General features: G+C 44.3%; 1 protein-coding gene across 1 annotated transcript in view; it reads left to right on the top strand.

The window, feature by feature from the left end:
• The window catches only part of Slc3a1 (solute carrier family 3 member 1), a 32,591-nt gene that overhangs the window by 7,268 nt on the left and 6,729 nt on the right, over positions 1-18,594 (top strand). Inside the window, exons 4-7 of the mRNA XM_052747343.1 lie at positions 3,024-3,149; positions 8,954-9,073; positions 12,066-12,190; positions 15,398-15,593. Of these exons, the coding sequence (XP_052603303.1) occupies positions 3,024-3,149; positions 8,954-9,073; positions 12,066-12,190; positions 15,398-15,593 (567 nt within the window). The remainder of the gene's footprint in view (positions 1-3,023; positions 3,150-8,953; positions 9,074-12,065; positions 12,191-15,397; positions 15,594-18,594) is intronic.

Genomic DNA, 18,594 nt, shown 5'->3' on the forward strand with positions numbered 1-18,594 from the left:
ACCATGCAGCCCATGGCAGGTCATCAGCCCATCCTGGCATGTTTATTGCCTTAACCAACCCATCTCCAAATTAACCATTGTTGAAAGGCTATTAGTGCCGGACGTTGGTGGCGCACGCCTTTAATCCCAGCACTCGGGAGGCAGAGCCAGGCGGATCTCTGTGAGTTCGAGGCCAGCCTGGGCTACCAAGTGAGTTCCAGGAAAGGCGCAAAGCTACACAGAGAAACCCTGTCTCGAAAAACAAAACAAAACAAAACAAAACAAACAAACAAAAAAAGACTATTAGCAAACATCTGTTAAACGTTCTGTGTGCAGGCTGTCTATTAAGGGTCTTATGTTCATTAATTCATCCAGTCTACCCCTCCAATTCTACGAAATAGATTTTAGCACTTGTCTTGCACATAGGCAGAGCGGGGTCACGGAGCTGGTGAATGAAAGGGCTGAGGACTGGATATATTCAGTGCTGCTTCTAAAACTCACCACTCACTCCTCAGACCAGACGATCTCTTGACTACAGCACGTGACAGCTGCTTTTTTTTTTTTTTTAACCACCACCTTTTCCATCTGTCCATCAGCTTTCCACTTGTAGGCAAGGCTGATTTTTTCCAATGTAAAAGTCAATACATGCCTGGAGAGATGGCTCAGTGGTTAAGAGCACTGGCCACTCTTCCAGAGGACCCAGGTTCTCTTCCCAGCACCTACACTGGATAGCTCACAACTGCCTGTAACTCCAGCCCTAGGGAATCTGACATCCTCTCTGGCCTCCATGGCCACACACACAACATACACACAAATACATATGAATCCATATAAATAAAAATAACTCTTAAGATGTTAGCACATATAAATAGATGAATATGATGCAATACTACTCAGCAGTGCAATGGACTACTAGTTGCGGGGGCTGGAGAGATGGATCAGCTGTCAAGAGTACTGGCTGCTCTTCCAGAGGACCTGGGTTCAATTCCCAGCACCCCATGGCAGCTCACAACTCCTGTCCTGGGGAATCTGATGCCCTCTTCCAGTTTCTGTGAACACCAGGCACACATGCAGTGCACGGACATACATGTAGATGAAACACCCATATACATAAAGTAAATAAGTTAAAAAATATTTTAAAGAGGTTCATATAACCCTATGTATATGAAATTCTAGATAATAGAAGCTACTTTATCAAGTCAGGGAGTTGATGAGTGTTGACTTATTTTTTTAACGTACATACATTTTTTATTAGATTTATTTAATCTTGTATGTGGGGGATGGGAAGGTGGGGAGCAGGTGTTCGTGTACCATGGAGCACACACAGAAGTCAAAGGGCAACTTGTCGGAGTCAGTCGTCTCTTTCTACCATGTGGGTCCTAGGAATTCGCTTTGCTTATGTAATATGCCATCAGCAGTTAATTTTTAGTTTGTCTTTACTTTGAACTTCATGAAAAGTAAAGCTTTCTATAGCTTGTTTTTATCACTCATTTATCTATTTATTTTTTATTTTTTAATTTTTTGGTTTTTCGAGACAGGGTTTCTCTATGTAGCTTTGGTGCCTTTCCTGGAACTCACTTTGTAGACCAGGCTGACCTTGAACTTACAGAGATCCGCCTGGCTCTGCCTCTCAAGTGCTGGGATTAAAGGCGTGTGCCACCACTGCCCGGCTTATCACTCATTTTTGGAAGGATCTATTCATGTAGTTTTGGTTAGTCATGCTTCACATATTTTCCCTGTTGCATATTGCTGTATGTATTATATATATTATATATATATATAAAATATGTAAATATTCCATGGTTAACTTAATCACTCTTCAGTTAGCAAATAGTGGACTGTTTCCAACTTTATCATTAATCATGTCCTGTGCATGCTTATTAACTTATTTTGAGGTTTATGAGCAAAGTTTTCTTGCGTTAAATAGGTATGATGTCACCATACAGTATGCTGCGTTACTCCCTTGGTCAAACTATATTTTTTGCCATTCAGGCGAACATAAAAATCCCATGTTTTTAATGTTACACTTATCTAATTATTAGTGGTTATGTAACTAATGTAGTAAGTGTGTGGTTGTGGATGACACTGAACATCTTATACATTTAGTCCCTTGGGTGTCCATTTCCGTGAAGCACTTATTTCTGGTTTTCTCAATTCTCTTTTGGGTTGCTTATTTGTAATCTTTTGTTGGTTAGGCATGATGTAAGTACATCATCTTGACTCATGTCCAGGTGGCCCACACAGCGAATGGATGATGATAAGTTTCCTTAAAAGACAGCAGCTGCTACTCACTGTGGCCAGTTGCCATGGAAACACAGACCCCATGTGACTATGTCTTCCAATTAAAAAGAAAAGGATTTAGATGGGGTAACTCCCCTGCCACCACATTTTTTCCATTTGCTCTTTATCAAGACATGAACAAAAGTCCTGAAATAGAGCCCAAGAAACTCTCACGTTTAAAGGGTAGATTGAGACAGATTGACCAGAGATAATGAGGGACCAGCCAGAGAAACTGGACATGCAGTCGTGCCCCTGATCCCTGCTAGCAAGAAGATATTACCAATACTGTCAAACACATCTGAGTACTGGCGCCAGAAGTCACTAGACTTTTATTCCAGAAGACTAGTAGAGTTTCAAGTGATTCTTTGGGGAGTCATCTCTGGCTTCATGCTCTAAGACACAATATAGGCAATCTTTCTCCATAAGCTGCTTCACATACAGGAGTCTTGAGCCTGAGCAGCAGATTCAAGGGAATATGTGAGGAATGGTTGTTCCTTAAGTTGGTCTTGATCTGAACTTGAGAGCGTCAGCTGGTGTTGTGGTTGTTAGGAATGGTGTCTACTTGCTAAGTACTTCATAAGCACTTTTGTGGAGAATTAGGGTAAAATGTGGGGATGTTGATTTAACTTAGTGCTCTCCCTGGGTAGACAGCTCCCGGGATTTACGCACCGCCTCATGGGGCTGGGATGGCCAGGTCACATCTTTGTGGACAAGGCCAGTGTAGGAATGAGTGAGGTAATGATGCCTTCTTTTCCATTTGCCAGCTGAGTGTGTATGGGAACTCCAGTTGGCACTTTGACGAAGTACGAGAGCAATGTTATTTTCACCAGTTTTTGAAAGAGCAACCTGATTTAAATTTCCGAAATCCTGATGTTCAAGAAGAAATAAAGGTGAGTGTGGACACCCACACAGACTTCTCCACTAGTGGGGCCTAAGTGGTTATTTGAAAAACTCTGTGTTGACTGAACAGCTGTGTAGGCAAAATCAATCAAAGTGTATCATTAAATTCTCAGGCTAAGGTGTCAAATGCAAATATTGACATGTGTTGGTGGCTCCTTTCTTCATCTAAACCAGAGTAATGTAAATAATAGGGACACAGAGACCTAAGCTGGAGGTGATCTTTGGCCTGAGGTGATTGGCTGGTGTGTTGTGGGGGAGCTAAGAACGCAGGCTTTGGGGGCTGGTTCCTATATGTGCAGTAGGCCTCTGGGTGAATTGTTTGGCTCTTTCTGGTCTCAGATCCTCAACCTATGAAACACAGTCGGTGGCGATATTGCGTTTGTTCAGAAGACAGGAAGAGAGAATCCATGCATCCATGTGTAGTACGTCTGTGTTTACTCAGTAAATACTGGCATATTGCTCGCTCTGTGCCAGGCCCTGTCTCGAGCATTGAGAATTTGACAGTGGGTTAAAAAAAAAAAAAAAAAAAGCGCATCCCTCAATCAGTCTCTGGAACACCAAGGGAACAATGACATTACTGCAGGCAAGACATTTGAGACGGAGCTGAATGTTCTCTCAGGGAAGGGGCATTGGTGTGCCAGGGAGAGCTTGCTCATCCAAAGAAGGGGAACCCTTGGGACAGATGCTGCTGAGATGAGAAATGGAGCCTAGGGAATGAGAGTTCCAGGCAGGGTGGGGTGGGGTGGGGGTGCAAAAAACCTCAAGTTCAGTTTTAAATTTCAGATAATGAGTAATGCAATTTGGAGGCTATGTCTACTAAAAGAAAAACCTGTTGGTTAATTGAAATTAAAATTTAACTTGGTGTCTTGTATGTTAAGTGGCAGCCCCACTTGTGAGCTGGCAAGGCTGCAGGGTGAGAGGCAGGGAGCCAGAAGTAGGAGATGTGGGCTAGTCAGATCTGCAAGCGCATGCTGAGTCGCTGAAGGTCCTCTCTGGCTCCAGGATGGAAAGGTTCCTGTTGTCACCTCAGTGGACTCCCACCAGAGTGATCCTTATTCTCTTTTTTTTTTTTTTGGTTTTTCGAGACAGGGTTTCTCTGTGTAGCTTTGCACCTTTCCTAGAACTCACTTGGTAGCCCAGGCTGGCCTCGAACTCACAGAGATCTGCCTGGCTCTGCCTCCCGAGTACTGGGGGATTAAAGGCGTGTGCCACCACCGCCCGGCATGATCCTTATTCTCAACTCAGGGAATAGAGCCATGTTCCCACTCTTGACACTGCTGTGGGTGGAGTGGGTGGGAATTTAGGGGAACCGGGTAGTGCCAGGGGGAAGCAAGTAGGGAAGAGACAGGACAGATTTGAGAGCTGTGGGCAACTCTAGTAGAAAAGCAACTGTCCATGAAAGCTTGGGTTTATTTCTGAACCCTTAATTCTGGTCCATTCTTCTATGTATCCGTTTCTATGTCAGGATCCCTATCTGGTTACTGTAGCTTTGTAGTAAGTTTTAAAATCAAGAGTATGATTCTGCTAGGCATGGTGACACTCTGCCTTTAATCCCAGCACAGAGACAGAGGCAGGAGACAGAGGTAGGAATATCCCTGTGAATTCTAAGTCAGCCTGGACTATATAGTGAGTTCCAGGACAGCCAGGGCTACAAAGTGAGACCCTGTCTAATAAACAAATAAATAAGCATGAGTTCAACTTTGTTTTGGATATTGCATGACTATTGTGAGTCCTTTGCATGTCCATATGAATGTTTGTAGCAATGTCTCAATTGTGCAAAGAAGCTTGCTGGCATTTTAACTACATCAAGTCTGTAGCACATTTCGAGGAGTACTGACATCTTCATATTAAACCTTCCCATCTATGAACATGGTATGCCTTTCCGTTGTTTAAGTGTTCTCCAAGTTCTCTCTACAGTGTTTTATAGCAAAAAGGTCCTTCTGTTTTCCTTCCTCTCCACCTTCCCTTCCCTCCTCCGTTGTCTCCTCCCCTCCCTCTCTCCCTTCCTTCCTTTCTCTTCCTTTTCTTTCTTCATTTTTTTTCTAGTTTTTCTCATTCTAGACAAGTCCTTTACCACTGAGCGACACCCCCACCCCCAGCCTTCTGCACTCCCGTTTAGGTATTTATTCCTGTGGACTCCTTAGGCTTAAGACCATAGAAACATGTATGAGGTTTCAATGGATTGCTTAGGAGTCTGTTCTAGAAACAGGCACCCTGAGTCAGGGCACTCTTATTTCAGTGAGGTAGTTAAGGTCAGCAGACTAAGGGTTGGCTTTCATCTTGGTATGGTAGATTGTCTTCCATCACCAAAGTTCACTGATAGATCCCTCTCCCCCACCCATACTCATTAGTCACTCACTATATGACAGGTAATTTACCGAGCTCTGCTGATGCTCTTAAGACAGTATAGAGAAGGAGCCTCTGGGAGGTAAAGTGGTGTTTCTTGGGAGACTGGGGTAGGATTCAAGCCTAGGTTTGGGGACTGGAGTTCACCATCCCAACCACACCCGGGTCCTGTGTGGAGGCACCATTTCTCTCTGCGTGCTTCTCTTTACTTGCAGTTTTCAGTCAGGAATTGGTAACTATGTCAAGCAGTCAGTTCAACAGGTGCTGGACTCTCCACGCCCTTGTAGTGACAGTGATGGATTGTCTGCAGATATTTAAACAAGTGTTGCATATTTTGACCCAGTGTGCTGGGTCAAAATATCAATGGGTCAAAATATCAATGATTCTTTGATTAACTTGGCTGTTCTCTGGCAGGCATCCGGGTAGTGAGTCTGTGAATAGAATTCTTACTAACTAGTCCCCTTGAATGAAAGCCTCCCCACTCCCCGCCCCGTCTGGGCCATTACTACCTTATCCAGAGGTTAAACATTGTCTGGAAGGGGAGTCAAGATTCACTATGAGGGGTAAAGAAGAGTTGCTGAGAGGCTGAGATGAGGGAGGCTCCTGGACCGGACCGTTCTCAGAGGGCTCGTCAGACGCCCTCCTGCCCTTCCTACCCGCAGTACTTGTCTGTACAGTAGAGCTGAGCAGGTTAATAATTTGCAGCTTAGGTGGTTAGCAGGGAGGAGGCATCTGGATGGACTTCTGCTCGCATAGTAACTTGAACTTCTGGAGCCCGAGCCTTCTCCCCTGGCGGCCATCAGCTCTCAGCTATTGCCCCGACAGCACTGACACACAGGGTGTGCCTACTCGTCTCTTCCCCCTCCCGGTGGCTGCTGGGAACTCAGAGTCTGAGTGCTTTCCCCTGGAGAAGTTAGAAGGCCCCAGAGGTGCCTATATTGGATTGTAGTGATTTATATTAGATAGTAGTATTTTGTACACGTCCAGCCACTCTGGTTTCTACCTGCCTTCCAAATCACCCCCCCTCCCCTTTGTGATGGGTGAGGAACCAGAGCAGGGCACAGTGACCAGTGGCAGTGTGTTAGAAGAGAAAACATTCCCAGTGGAAGTCAGGACAGTGTGGTATCATGATAGCTAAGAGTCAAGGACACAGTGTATTGTCCCCAGAGTCCCTAAGTCTGGGTCACCCGACCAGGTGAAACCGGGCCCTGTGCCCATTTTTATACCCAACACCCTGGAGAGCTTAACTGGAGCGAGAAGAGGTTAAGAATTAAAATCTGGAGCCCTCTTCTCTCATCTGGTGGAGAGAATAAGTAACACGAAGGAAATGCTTCTTAAGAGCAAACTCTGGGTTGTATGGGTTCAGCTTTTAAAATGTCTCATCAGGGCTGGGTGTGTAGCTCAGTGGCCAAGGCCTTTCCTGATAGTCCTGGAGTCTTGGGTCTCATCCTCAGCATTTTAAACAAACACACTCAATGGAACAAGGCCACTGAGTATAGGACACTCATTCTTCATTCTGTTTTTTTTTTTTTTTAAAGTACTTATTTTTTTTTTTTTTCTTGTGTCTCTGTGTGGGTATGCGCACTCGAGGGCAGGTGCCCCTGGAGGCCAAGAGGCATCAGAGCCTTTGGAGTTACAGGCAGCTGTGATCCTCCTGACATGGGCGCTGGAAACCGAACTCAGATCCTCGGCAAGAGTAGCACGTGCTCTTCACTGCTGAGCCCTCTCTCCAGCTCACGTTTCTCATTCTTTAATAGAGGTTAATATTTAGCCACGCCAAGATTCTGAAGTGAGTAAAGAGCTCATGAGGAAAGTTAGCTGTATTCTAGAAAAGCAGCACGCACATGTTTAATGTTTGCAGTAGCATGCAAGATAATGCTTTCCCACACCTTGTCAAATTGGCTTGGGAGGTTTACAGACAGCGGCGCTCTGACTTGACCAGTGTTGTTGTTTGTAAGACAAAGGACCATGCGGGGCTGAGCCTAGGTGGGGTGGCATCTGATGCTGGTAAAAACTGGGGCTTCTTAGTGAGTATATACAAATGAGGAGTGAGGAAGGCCCAGGGCGACAGTGCAGCAGGAACCAGGTCTGGCGTTCCGGCTTAGTCCTAGTGAGTCGGTCCAGAACCTTCTGAGACCCCTTTCCTCAAACCAGGGGACTTGGTGTGCCCAGCAGGTTTGGTGTGTGTGGCATCTCTCCATTGAGTTCCTCAGCCCGGGCACCAGCTAACTGACTGCACCCCCAGCTCTTCTGTGCGTCCTCCTCGTCTGTAGACTCCAGGAAGCCAGAGCACCCACGGGACTGCTTCGCTGTTTGGATGTGCTCACACTCAAAGAAGCTTGGCCCGAGTCTGCCCTCATACTCCATTCTGTCCATCGTCTTTGAACCTGTCTCTCTCTATGGATCTGCCTATTATGGACAACTTATAGAAAGGAAATAATTCAATATTTATTCCCTGTATTTAGCAAAAACGCTTTTAAGATTCAGGCATGTCCCAGCATGCACCAGTACTTCCTTCTGTTTTGTGATCAGGTAATAGTCATCACATGGATGGATTTACCATCAGAGATAATTTCAGCTTAAGAACCCTGCTACCATGAACATTCAAGTTTTTGTTTCGATATATGTTTCCATTTCTTTTGGGTATGTACCTAGGTGTGGAATTGCTAGTCTATGTCAACTGTATTCTTAACCTTTTAATCAGATCACAGCATTTTCTGCTTGAAACCTTCCAGGACTCTCCATTCATCCTTTCCAGTTTCAAGTTTTTGCCATTGCCTCCAAAGCTAGACATGAGAAGTCGAACTTGTTTTTTTTTTTTGTTTTGGTTTTTCGAGACAGGCTTTTCTGTGTAGCTTTGCACCTTTCCTGGGACTTACTCGGTAGCCCAGGCTGGCTTTGACTCACAGAGATCCATCTGCCTCTGCCTCTGCCTCCCAAGCGCTGGGATCAAAGGTGTGCGCCACCACTGCCCGGCTTGGCAAGTCCAACTTCTGCTACTTCCCTCTTATCTACACACCTTTGGAAGTGCTGTTCCTTTTATTTTATTTATTTATTTTTATTTTTTTTCAAGACAGGGTTTCTCTGTATAGTCCTGACTGTCATGGAACTCACTCTGTAGATCATGCTGGGCTCGAACTGCCTCTGCTGGTTTTAAAGGCATGCACCACTACTGCCTGGCAGCTATCCACTCCCTCCCCCCCTTTTTTTTAATTGCCCAGGGAACCCAACAGCATTTCCATAGCTGTTCTTGCCTGGAATACTTTCACCAAACCCAGCATCTGGTACTGAGAGAACCAGTTATGGATTGCGAGTGAAGTTGTGTGTGTGATAACATGTTTTGTGTGTGGAAGCCATTCTGATAGTCACCTATACATGGAGCCTCTCTTAATGTTCTGTCTAGAGTCTGTAGCTGATGTAACCAAGTGCTCTGCTTCTCCGTGTTTAGGAAATAATACAGTTCTGGCTCTCCAAGGGTGTCGATGGCTTTAGTTTCAATGCGGTTAAATTTCTTTTGGAAGCGAAGGACCTGAGGAATGAAATCCAAGTAAATCCATCCCAAATTCCCGTAAGTCTTCTTTTAAACTTTTTTCCTTTGCCTCATCTGAAAATGTTATCAGACTGTTTTCTGTTTTTGGCATTCAAAATTTTTGATACTTTAAAAAGTATGTGTTTATGCGTGTTTGTGTTTGTGTGTGGGTGTGTGCACCTGAGTGCAGGTGCCCACAAAAGTTAGAAGAGGGTGTTGGGTCCCCTTAGGGCTAACTGCATGGGTGCTAGGAACCAAGCATGTCCTCTGCAAAAGTGGGAGCAGTCTTCCCTGGGAGCTGTCCCTGTTCAGTCTAGGATGAGCCAGTCCTGCCCACAGGAAGACCTTGGGAGTATTTTCTTTCTGATGCATGCACCTGGGTGGCCCTTTCCACTGGTTCTCTACAGAGCAAGGGCTTGCTTGAGAACCCTTCCTCAGTGAGGGTGTTGGGGACACAGGATGGACTAACAAAGGTCTACTGAATGAAGGACGGTTGTTCATTGAGTTTTGTTTTGTTTTTTCATTTTGCTTAGACTCAAAGGTAGAGGCCTCAATTTCCTGGGACTTTTCAATTGATCAGGTCACAGTCAGAACAGAAGGGAATTAACGATGAATGTTTCATCTAAGTCTCTCAACATTTTAATGAGAGGAGCTTCATGATTTTGTTAAGTGATCCTCAGGAGTCACGATTACAGAGGTTGATAACGGAATCCCAGACAAAGCCTGCCTCATTACAGAAGCTGAGCTCTTTAGGGCTCTACACTATTGACTGTCACCTCAACCCCACCCCGACATGTGGAGTTCACGTGCTCCCCTATTCCTCTGGCTGACCGCTCTGCTAGAGTCACCCCAGTTTTTACAGTCAAGTAGACAGTAGTCCCAACACATACTACAAAATAGTGGAGCACCGTGTGTTACAGGATAGAATGTTACGTGAACCAAATAAGCAAATCACAGCAACAGGCAGCGGTCTAGATCAATCTCAGCAGTGCTTTGTGTGGTTGAAAGGAAGTCTAAAATTTTGTGTATAGTATGATACTCTTAATGAAGCCAATTATGTAAGATGAATTTCACTTCGATATTTTGTTCTCAAGCTTCTACCTTTTGTCCTGAGCCAATTTATGCATTCTTTCAACTTCATTAAATAAAGCAACTAACTACTTACCTAACTACTCACCTACCTACCTAATTAACTACTTACCTAACTACTCACCTACCAATCTAATTAACTACTTACCTAACTACTCACCTACCTACCTAACTACTCACCTACCTACCTAATTAACTACTCACCTACTTACCTAACTACTTACCTATCTACCTAACTACTCACTTACCTATCTAATTAACTACTTACCTACCTACCTACTTAACTACTTACCTAACTATTCACCTACCTACCTAATTAACTACTTACCTAACTATTCACCTACCTACCTAACTACTCACCTACCTACCTAACTACTCACTTACCTACCTAATTAACTACTCACCTACCTACCTAATTAACTATTCACTTACCTACCTAATTAACTACTCACCTACCTACCTAATTAACTACTCACCTATCTACCTAATTAACTATTCACTTACCTACCTAATTAACTACTCACCTATCTACCTAATTAACTATTCACTTACCTACCTAATTAACTACTCACTTACCTACCTAATTAACTACTCACTTACCTACCTAATTAACTACTCACTTACCTACCTAATTAACTACTCACCTACCTACCTAATTAACTACTCACCTACCTACCTAATTAACTACTCACTTACCTACCTAATTAAAGAGCAATTGATTGTGAGACTATGTCAGGAAGCAAAGGTTATAATTAAGCCCATTATTATCAACATCATTATTACTATTATTATTATAAGTTTTTTTTGCTCATAACTTCTGGTAAGACAGAAAAATGAAGACAACAGGCAGTGTTAGCCCATTTCCTCAAAGAATACTAGCTTCTGAGCTGGGCGGCAGTGGCGCACACCTTTAATCCCAGCACTCGGGAGGCAGAGGCAGGTGGATCTCTGTGAGTTCGAGGCCAGCTTGGTCTACAGAGTAAGATCCAGGACAGGCTCAAAAAAAAAAAAAAAGAATACTAGCTTCTGCTTGGAGAGGAAATTTTGAAGTCACCTTGCTGATGAGAATGTGATGTGATAAAGCATATGTCTGCAAAGCGACTCCGCAATCTGAAGAACAAGCAGTTTTAGGAAAACACCGGGGTAAACCTCCCACCCCAAGTCAAACCCTTTCATTTTATAGGTGAAGCTGACCTAACCAAAGAGAACTTGCCGACAGGCCGCACGTCAGGTTGGGACAGCTTGGCCAGTCTGTGTCCAACCCAGGACCACAGTCATGTGAGCTGTAGTCTTTTGAGCTTTCTAATCCTCCATAGGAATGACTATCAGAAGCCATCACTGAAACCCCAAGAAGGTTAACAGTAACCATGAAGAATGGAGACAGAAGCAAAGAGAAATGTTGACATTTTGTAAGCAGACACAGTATAGATGTACAACAAGCTCTGTTATTTTTTTCTGAGACAGGGTTTCTCTGTGTAGCCCTGGCTGTCCTGGAACTCACTGTGTAGACCAGACTGGCCTCGAACTCACAGAGATCCACCTGCTTCTGCCTCCTGAGCACTGGGATTAAAGTCGTGCGCCACCACTGCCTGGTTTACAAGTTCTATCTTCATCAAAAACATCTGAAGCATTTAGGCATTTATATTTAGAGGTGTTTTGTAATTAAAGTTTTGGTATTTGGTAAAATTTAGTTTACTAAAATGGGTGATCTAGGAATGCTTACTGTTCACTAGATTTTTAAAGTTACTGACTTAAGAGCCCATGTGATAGTACTAAGAGTGGTGAGTGTCCACTACCCACAAGCCTCTTGTGTACCAAGGTTTCTAGGACCACCACTGAGCAAATATCTCCTTGCTTCAAGCCATCTGGTAAGACCGTCTGAACTTACACGGAGCCCTTGTGGGTGTGAAACGGTGCTAACTGTGCTGTCTGTTTTCCCCAGGACACTGTCACCCACTACTCGGAGCTTTACCACGACTTCACCACTACTCAGGTGGGAATGCATGACATTGTCCGGGACTTCCGGCAGATCATGGACCAGTACAGCAGGGAGCCTGGCAGATACCGGTAACCACAGGCCCAAGTTCTGTTCTGAAAGGCCCTGCGTAACTATAACTGAATTCTATTATTATTATTATTATTGATGTGTGTGTGTGTGTGTGTGTGTGTATGTGTGCGTGTGATATGTGTGTAAGGGCATAGGTGTCATGGAACACAAATGGAGGTCATAGAGTGGCCTTGTTGTCTTCTCTCTCCCTTTATGTGAGTTCCAGGGATTGAACTCAGATCACCAAGTTTGCATGGCACTTGCTGAGCCATGTTGCACTCCCACCTTTTAAAATTAAAAAAAAAAATAAATGTACCTACATAATTATAATTTACTGCTTGGTTATGCCAAGGTGTGAAGCAATCTCTCATGTTGCTTATCTTTGCTGATTTTCAGTTTCTTCTTTTGTAGAGTGCTAGAGATGAAAATAATTTGAAAGAATATATTGTTTAGGTATTAGATGTGACCTTTAAGATATTTTTTTTCAGAGCTGAGGACCGAACCCAGGGCCTTGCGCTTGCTAGGCAAGCGCTCTACCACTGAGCTAAATCCCCAACCCCAAAATATTTTTTATTCTTTGGGAATTTCATACAATGTATGTTGCTTTTGTATGTGTGTCTGTGGATGGGTTTTGTACATGTGAGTGAGTGCTGGTGCCTTAATAGGGGCACTCATCCCCTTGGAGGTGGAGTTGCAGGTTACAGTATCACCTGGCATGGGTTCTGAAAACTGAACTCAGATCCTCTTCAAGAGTACTCATTTGTAACTGCTGAGCCACTTCTCCAGCCCTGTGAACTGTTACTTTTATCATTATTACTCGGGCTATGTTGTTTGAATAGTGTGAACCCAAATATTCCAGCTGAACTGTCAGGAGATCCCAGGGGTTAGCACAGCTGTGAGATCAAGGGGCCGAGGTGGGGTCCTGCTCTGTAGCTCAGTGACCTTGGGGATGTCAGTTGGAAGAAATGGGTTTTCTCATCAAAAGAAGAGTAATAGTCATAATCCTTGGAAGGCTATTGTGAAGTTAGATGAGATCATGCACATAAATCACTTAAAATAGTGTCTGGCATGTTAGAAACACTGTTAAGTTATAAGTTCAACATCTCTAACATGAAAATCTAAACATTTTAGAGCATTTTGGATTTCTTTTTCTTTTCTTTTCTTTTTTTGTTTTGTTTTGGAGAAACAGTTTCTCTGTGTATGTCCTGGAACTCACTCTGTAGACCAGGCTGGCCTAGAACTCACAGAGATCTGTCTGCCTCTGCCTCCCGAGTGCTGGGATTAAAGGCATGCACCACTACCACCCAGGCACATTTTGAATTTCTAAGTTTGGATCAGGAACTCTTAGTGAATAAAGTTCTATAGAAATATTCTAAGAATGTAAAAATCCTACAAAATTTGAGATACATCTGGTCTTAAGAATCTTGGATGGCCGGGTGGTGGTGGTGCATGCCTTTAATCCCAGTAGTCAGGAGGCAGAAGCAGGAGGATCTCTGTGAGTTCGAGGCCAGCCTGGGCTACAGAGTGAGTTCAGGAAAGGTGCAAAGCTACACAGAGAAACCCTGTCTCGAAAAACCAAAAAAACAAACAAACAACAACAACAACAAAAAAAACCCAACCAAACAAAAAACAACAAAAAAAGAATCTTGGATGAAGGATTCATTGTATTTCTAAGTAGCTCATGAAACAGAATGCTCAAGAACAGCTAAAGAAGCTCCACCCTCCCCGCCCTTGGAGAAGGCAATGGACTCAGAGAGTCATGGCAGAGGTGGGGAATTCATTGGCACATATAAGACCGTACTTCCGTTAATGTGCCCCCTCAACCAGCTGGCGGCAGCTGATAGGGCCATGTCAAGTGTCTGTATTATCCTGAGTGGTTTTCAGAGTGCATATCAATAAAAAGGGGAGACCTTTTATATGAAGGTATAGACTGGAAATTCTAAGTGGACAGATGGAACTCTCTAAAGAAGGTCCTCAAGATGTCAGAGTTTTAGTCGGGTGTAGAAAGCAGAGAATACTATTGATGGCGAACCGAGTTCTGTGTTCGTGTCCTGCTCTCTGGAGAGCCCTATCTAACGATGCGTGATTATATTCACCAACACTCTTCCTTTTAACTCCCCCTAGGATACCCTGGTACCCCACCCCCAACTCTATGTCCTCTTTAAAAATAAATAACCCACTGAGTCCAGTGTATGCTGCTCACATACTCACACGTGTGGGACCATCTACGGGAGTGTGGTCAACCTACCAGGGACCACACCCTTAAAGAAAATGGACCAGTCCTCTCTCACTAGCCCATCTGTCAGTGACTTCTCAGCTAGGGGTAGGGGCACTCATGATGAGTCCTTTAGCTATCCAGGCTAGAGAGTTGACTGACTTGATCTTGTGTAGGCAACCAGAGCCGCTAGGAGTCTGTAAGTACAGCTGTCATGTCTAGAGGGTGCTGTTTTGCTTCAGTCCTCCAAGGCCTTTCTGGCTCTTCCAGTCTTCCCATCCCTTCTTCCGCAAAGATCCCCGAGCCTTAAAGACAGGTGTGATGTGCATGTCCCCTTGGTGGTTGAACCTCCACGGACTCTGATTCTCTACACTTTGACCAGCTGTTTCTGTGCTGATTGCCACTATATGAAGAAGCTAAACGCTGAGGAGGTCTGAGATTGCCATGACCTACGATCATGGCAAGCTCTAAGCAGAGCTGTTCCCATTCTTTTGTCAGAGGCTGAAGACTAATAGGTTTTCTCCCCCACTCCCCCCTCCCACCCTCATAATAGGTTTCTCTGCCAATGCAGTAAACTAGATCAAGCCAAACTGAAAAACTATAACAACAGGTTTATTTGAGCAAAACAACTCCTGGGTGGGTTCTGCCATCCTAGAGATAGAGGCTGGAGAAGCTGCATGCCCAAACTAAAGCAGGGAGATTATATAGATGGTAGGTGAGGGGTGAGGATGTGTCCATCACAAGCTGGGTTTGTGCCCAAGTATGGTCAAAAGCTGAGCACTTTAGGCAGGGACTCGGGTGGCTGGCTACTTCAGGGGAGGAGGCTGCTGTAGCCACCAAGAATGTGGAACCGGGCTTTTTGGTGCCTTTCCTTTGTTTGGAGACTTTCTGAGTCTTTGTTGGAGCCTCCAGGGTTTGGCGAGACAGACAGGAATGGGGCTTTCCAGATCATGCAGGGGTGAATTGGAGATTCCAACTGAACAAAGATAAGAAAGTTTGCCAACTCTTCCAGGTTCATGGGGACTGAAGTCTCAGCAGAGAGCATCGAGAGGACCATGATGTACTACGGCTTGCCATTTGTCAAGGAAGCTGATTTTCCTTTTAACAATTACTTCACCACACTGGACAGTCTTTCTGGGCACACTGTATATGAAGTAATCACATCCTGGATGGAAAACATGCCAGAAGGAAAATGGCCCAATTGGATGGTAAGCCCTCATGCACAGCACACAGCAATCCGTTGTACTTGCTGGACAGTCAGGCACCTCTAAAATGAGGTGCATCTTTGTCCCTCGGTGACCTTACTCCTGGTGTGACTCTGTCCTTTTTCATTCCCCACCTAGCTTCTTCCTGCCTAGCTATTGGCCATTTAGCTCTTTATTAAACCAATGAACGTAACACATCTTCACAGTGTACAAAAAGACTATTCCATAACATCACATTTCATCTTAAGGGTGAGGACCCAGCTAGCCATGGTGGCACATGCCTTTAATCCCTGCAGTCTGGTGGCTGATGTAAGTAGATCTCTATGAATTCAAGGCCAGCCTGATCTACACAGAGACTTCTGGGCTGGCCAAGATTACATAGTGAGACCCTATCTCAAAACAAACAAACAAACAACAATAAAGAAGATCCACACAATCCTGGCTATAAGGGTCACCATCTTCCACCTTCCATGTCTTGTCCACTAGAAGGGTCTTCAGGGACAACAAGAGGTACAGTTCTATTCCCTTTTATAAGGGCGTCTTGTGAAGGACCTGCCTGAGGCCCAACCCCCTTTTCCTGTCAGGTAACTCCAGCTGGCCCCAAATTTTCTATGTTGCTAAGATGACTTTGAACTTCTGATTCTTCCGCTTCCACTCCCCAAGTATGGGTGTAGGAGTGTGCTGCCACGCCCTGTTTTACCGGTGCAGGGAAGGAATGCAGAGCTCCCACACTGCCAGCAAGCGCTCTAGCAGCAGCTGCAGCCACAGCCCTGGTTCTTGTTTTCAAACAAGATCAGCGCGTCTTTTCCTCTGGAGATTTCTCTCCCGTGTGTGGTGCATGACGTGTCCCATGGGCCTCACAGACTTTGTTCATCTTCCTCCATTCTTCTCTTCCTCAGTTTAGACCAACTCAGCTGGCCTGTCTGCCAGCTTTCTGGTTCCTCTGGCAATTCAAATCTCTTGCACTCCCAGGGATATTTCAGTCTCTATTATTGTGATTTTCAACTCCAAACTTCCTATTTGGTTCTTTTCGTAATTATCCATATTGCTATGTGTGAGACATGGTTCTCATGCTTGCCAAGTCTGCAGATACAGCTGAGGTTTCTCTTTTTGTATTATATTATTATTATATATTATATATTATAAAATTCGTATATAAAACTAAAGACAATAACACTCTTTAAAATAACCTTTGATGGTTGTTTAGTTTTTCTTTTTTCTTTTTCCAAGACAGGGTTTCTCTGTGTAGCCCTGGCTGTCCTGGAACTCAGTCTGTAGACCAGGCTGGCCTCGAACTCAGAGATCCTCCTGCCTCTGCCTCCCGAGTGCTGGGATTAAAGGTGTGTGCCACCGCTGCCTGGCTCAGTTTAATTTTTCTTAATCTCAACAACATTTTCCGTCAACTTTCCTCATATTTATGTTATGGGTTGTGTGTGTGTATATATATATATATATACATATATACATATATACATATATACATATATACATATATACATATATATATATATTTACTGTTGTTTAGACCTGGATGTTTTTGGTGGTAGGTAAGGTAATTCTAGAAATCCTGTTTTCTTCCTTAGTGTCTATTGTCTTGTTCTTTGGTCCCTTTCTTAGATGAGTTCTGTAAAACCTGCTCATTTGTTTTGTGGTTAGGACACCTCTGCTTTGTTATTCACTGGAGATTCTTTTCAAAGATTTTCTTTTTCTTTACATTTTTAATTCTGTCTGTGTGTATATGTCTGTTGTGGTTGTGTGTGATAGGAGCACAGTGAGTGTGGTGGAGGCCAGAAGAGGGTGTTGAATCCCATGGAGTTTATGTTTACAGGGAGACATGAGCTGCCACATTCGGGTCTTCTGCAAGAGCAGTATTGCTTTTAACCATGGGGCAGTTTCTCCAGACTTGGGGGGGGCGGGTGCTTCTCTAGATGCCTTGAACTGATGAGTCTTCCTGCCATTGCTGAGGGGTTCTATGTGTGCGTGTGCGGGGACAAGCATCTACCCCCTAGCAATCCACCTTACAACCCTGCCTTAGCCCTTCCCATTCTACTTGGGCAGGCAGAGCCTTAGGTCAGCTGAGATGAGAGGTTAGATAAAGCCTTCCCTGGACCGCTGTAGAAGCTCTTCATGCACACAAGCCTGTCCTTCAAGAGCTTCCTAGAGCCCCAGGATTCCATAGGAACATTTGCAGGCCTCTCTTGGGCATCTCAATCCCCAGTTGCTTCTTCTAATAGGGCTTGGGTTGGCCTCAGTTGGTGTAATACCACCGCCATAGGAAGGCCAAATGTTGTCACAAGTGTTATAGGAATGAGACTCTATTGTCTGCGTAGTCAGTCCTGGGTCAGATTAGATGACTCTCAACCGAAAGTGTACTGAGACCCTCTACACAGTAGCAGGTCCCGGACGATACATCGTCCATTGAACTATAAATCCTACCCAGGGCTCTTAGGCATCTGTTTTTTAGTTGCTGGTGGTAGGGCTGTTGAGCATATCACGGGCTTGAAGAGAGGAAAAGTAGGGAAAGTTAAAACACTACAGATATGAAGCGCTCACTTTGGTTTTTGCTGAATAAATTAATCTGGAATTGCCGTTGTCTTTTGTTAATTTTAAATGCTCTGAAAAATGTGGAATTTTAGTTTTTGCCAATATTTTCCTTGTTTGGGAGATTTTTTTTTTTAAACTGGTTTGTCAGTGGTGCTGGAGATTGAACCCAGGGCCTTATGTATGCTAGGCACGTGCTCTACCACTGCTGTTGAGAGCTTTTGAGATCCTAATGCTGCCAGCTGGATGTGCCCTGATGTCACAGCTTTTCTGATGTTCTTTGAGCAGTTACATAAAGTACTTTGACAGTTTCTAGTGGCATGGGTGACTGGGATTGTCCTCGGTCTGTGGGATCAAGGCCATCTGTGCCCACTGCTTTGAACCACTCAGGGAAAGATGTTCTGCTTTCAACTCTGCAAAGGAAGAATTTACTGGGTGTCAGCTGACCTGAGAAAGTTTGCCC

The sequence above is a fragment of the Peromyscus californicus genome, unplaced genomic scaffold, assembly GCF_007827085.1.
Source record: "Peromyscus californicus insignis strain IS unplaced genomic scaffold, ASM782708v3 Scaffold_1__1_contigs__length_55948999, whole genome shotgun sequence".
Classification (NCBI taxonomy): Eukaryota; Metazoa; Chordata; class Mammalia; order Rodentia; family Cricetidae; genus Peromyscus; species Peromyscus californicus.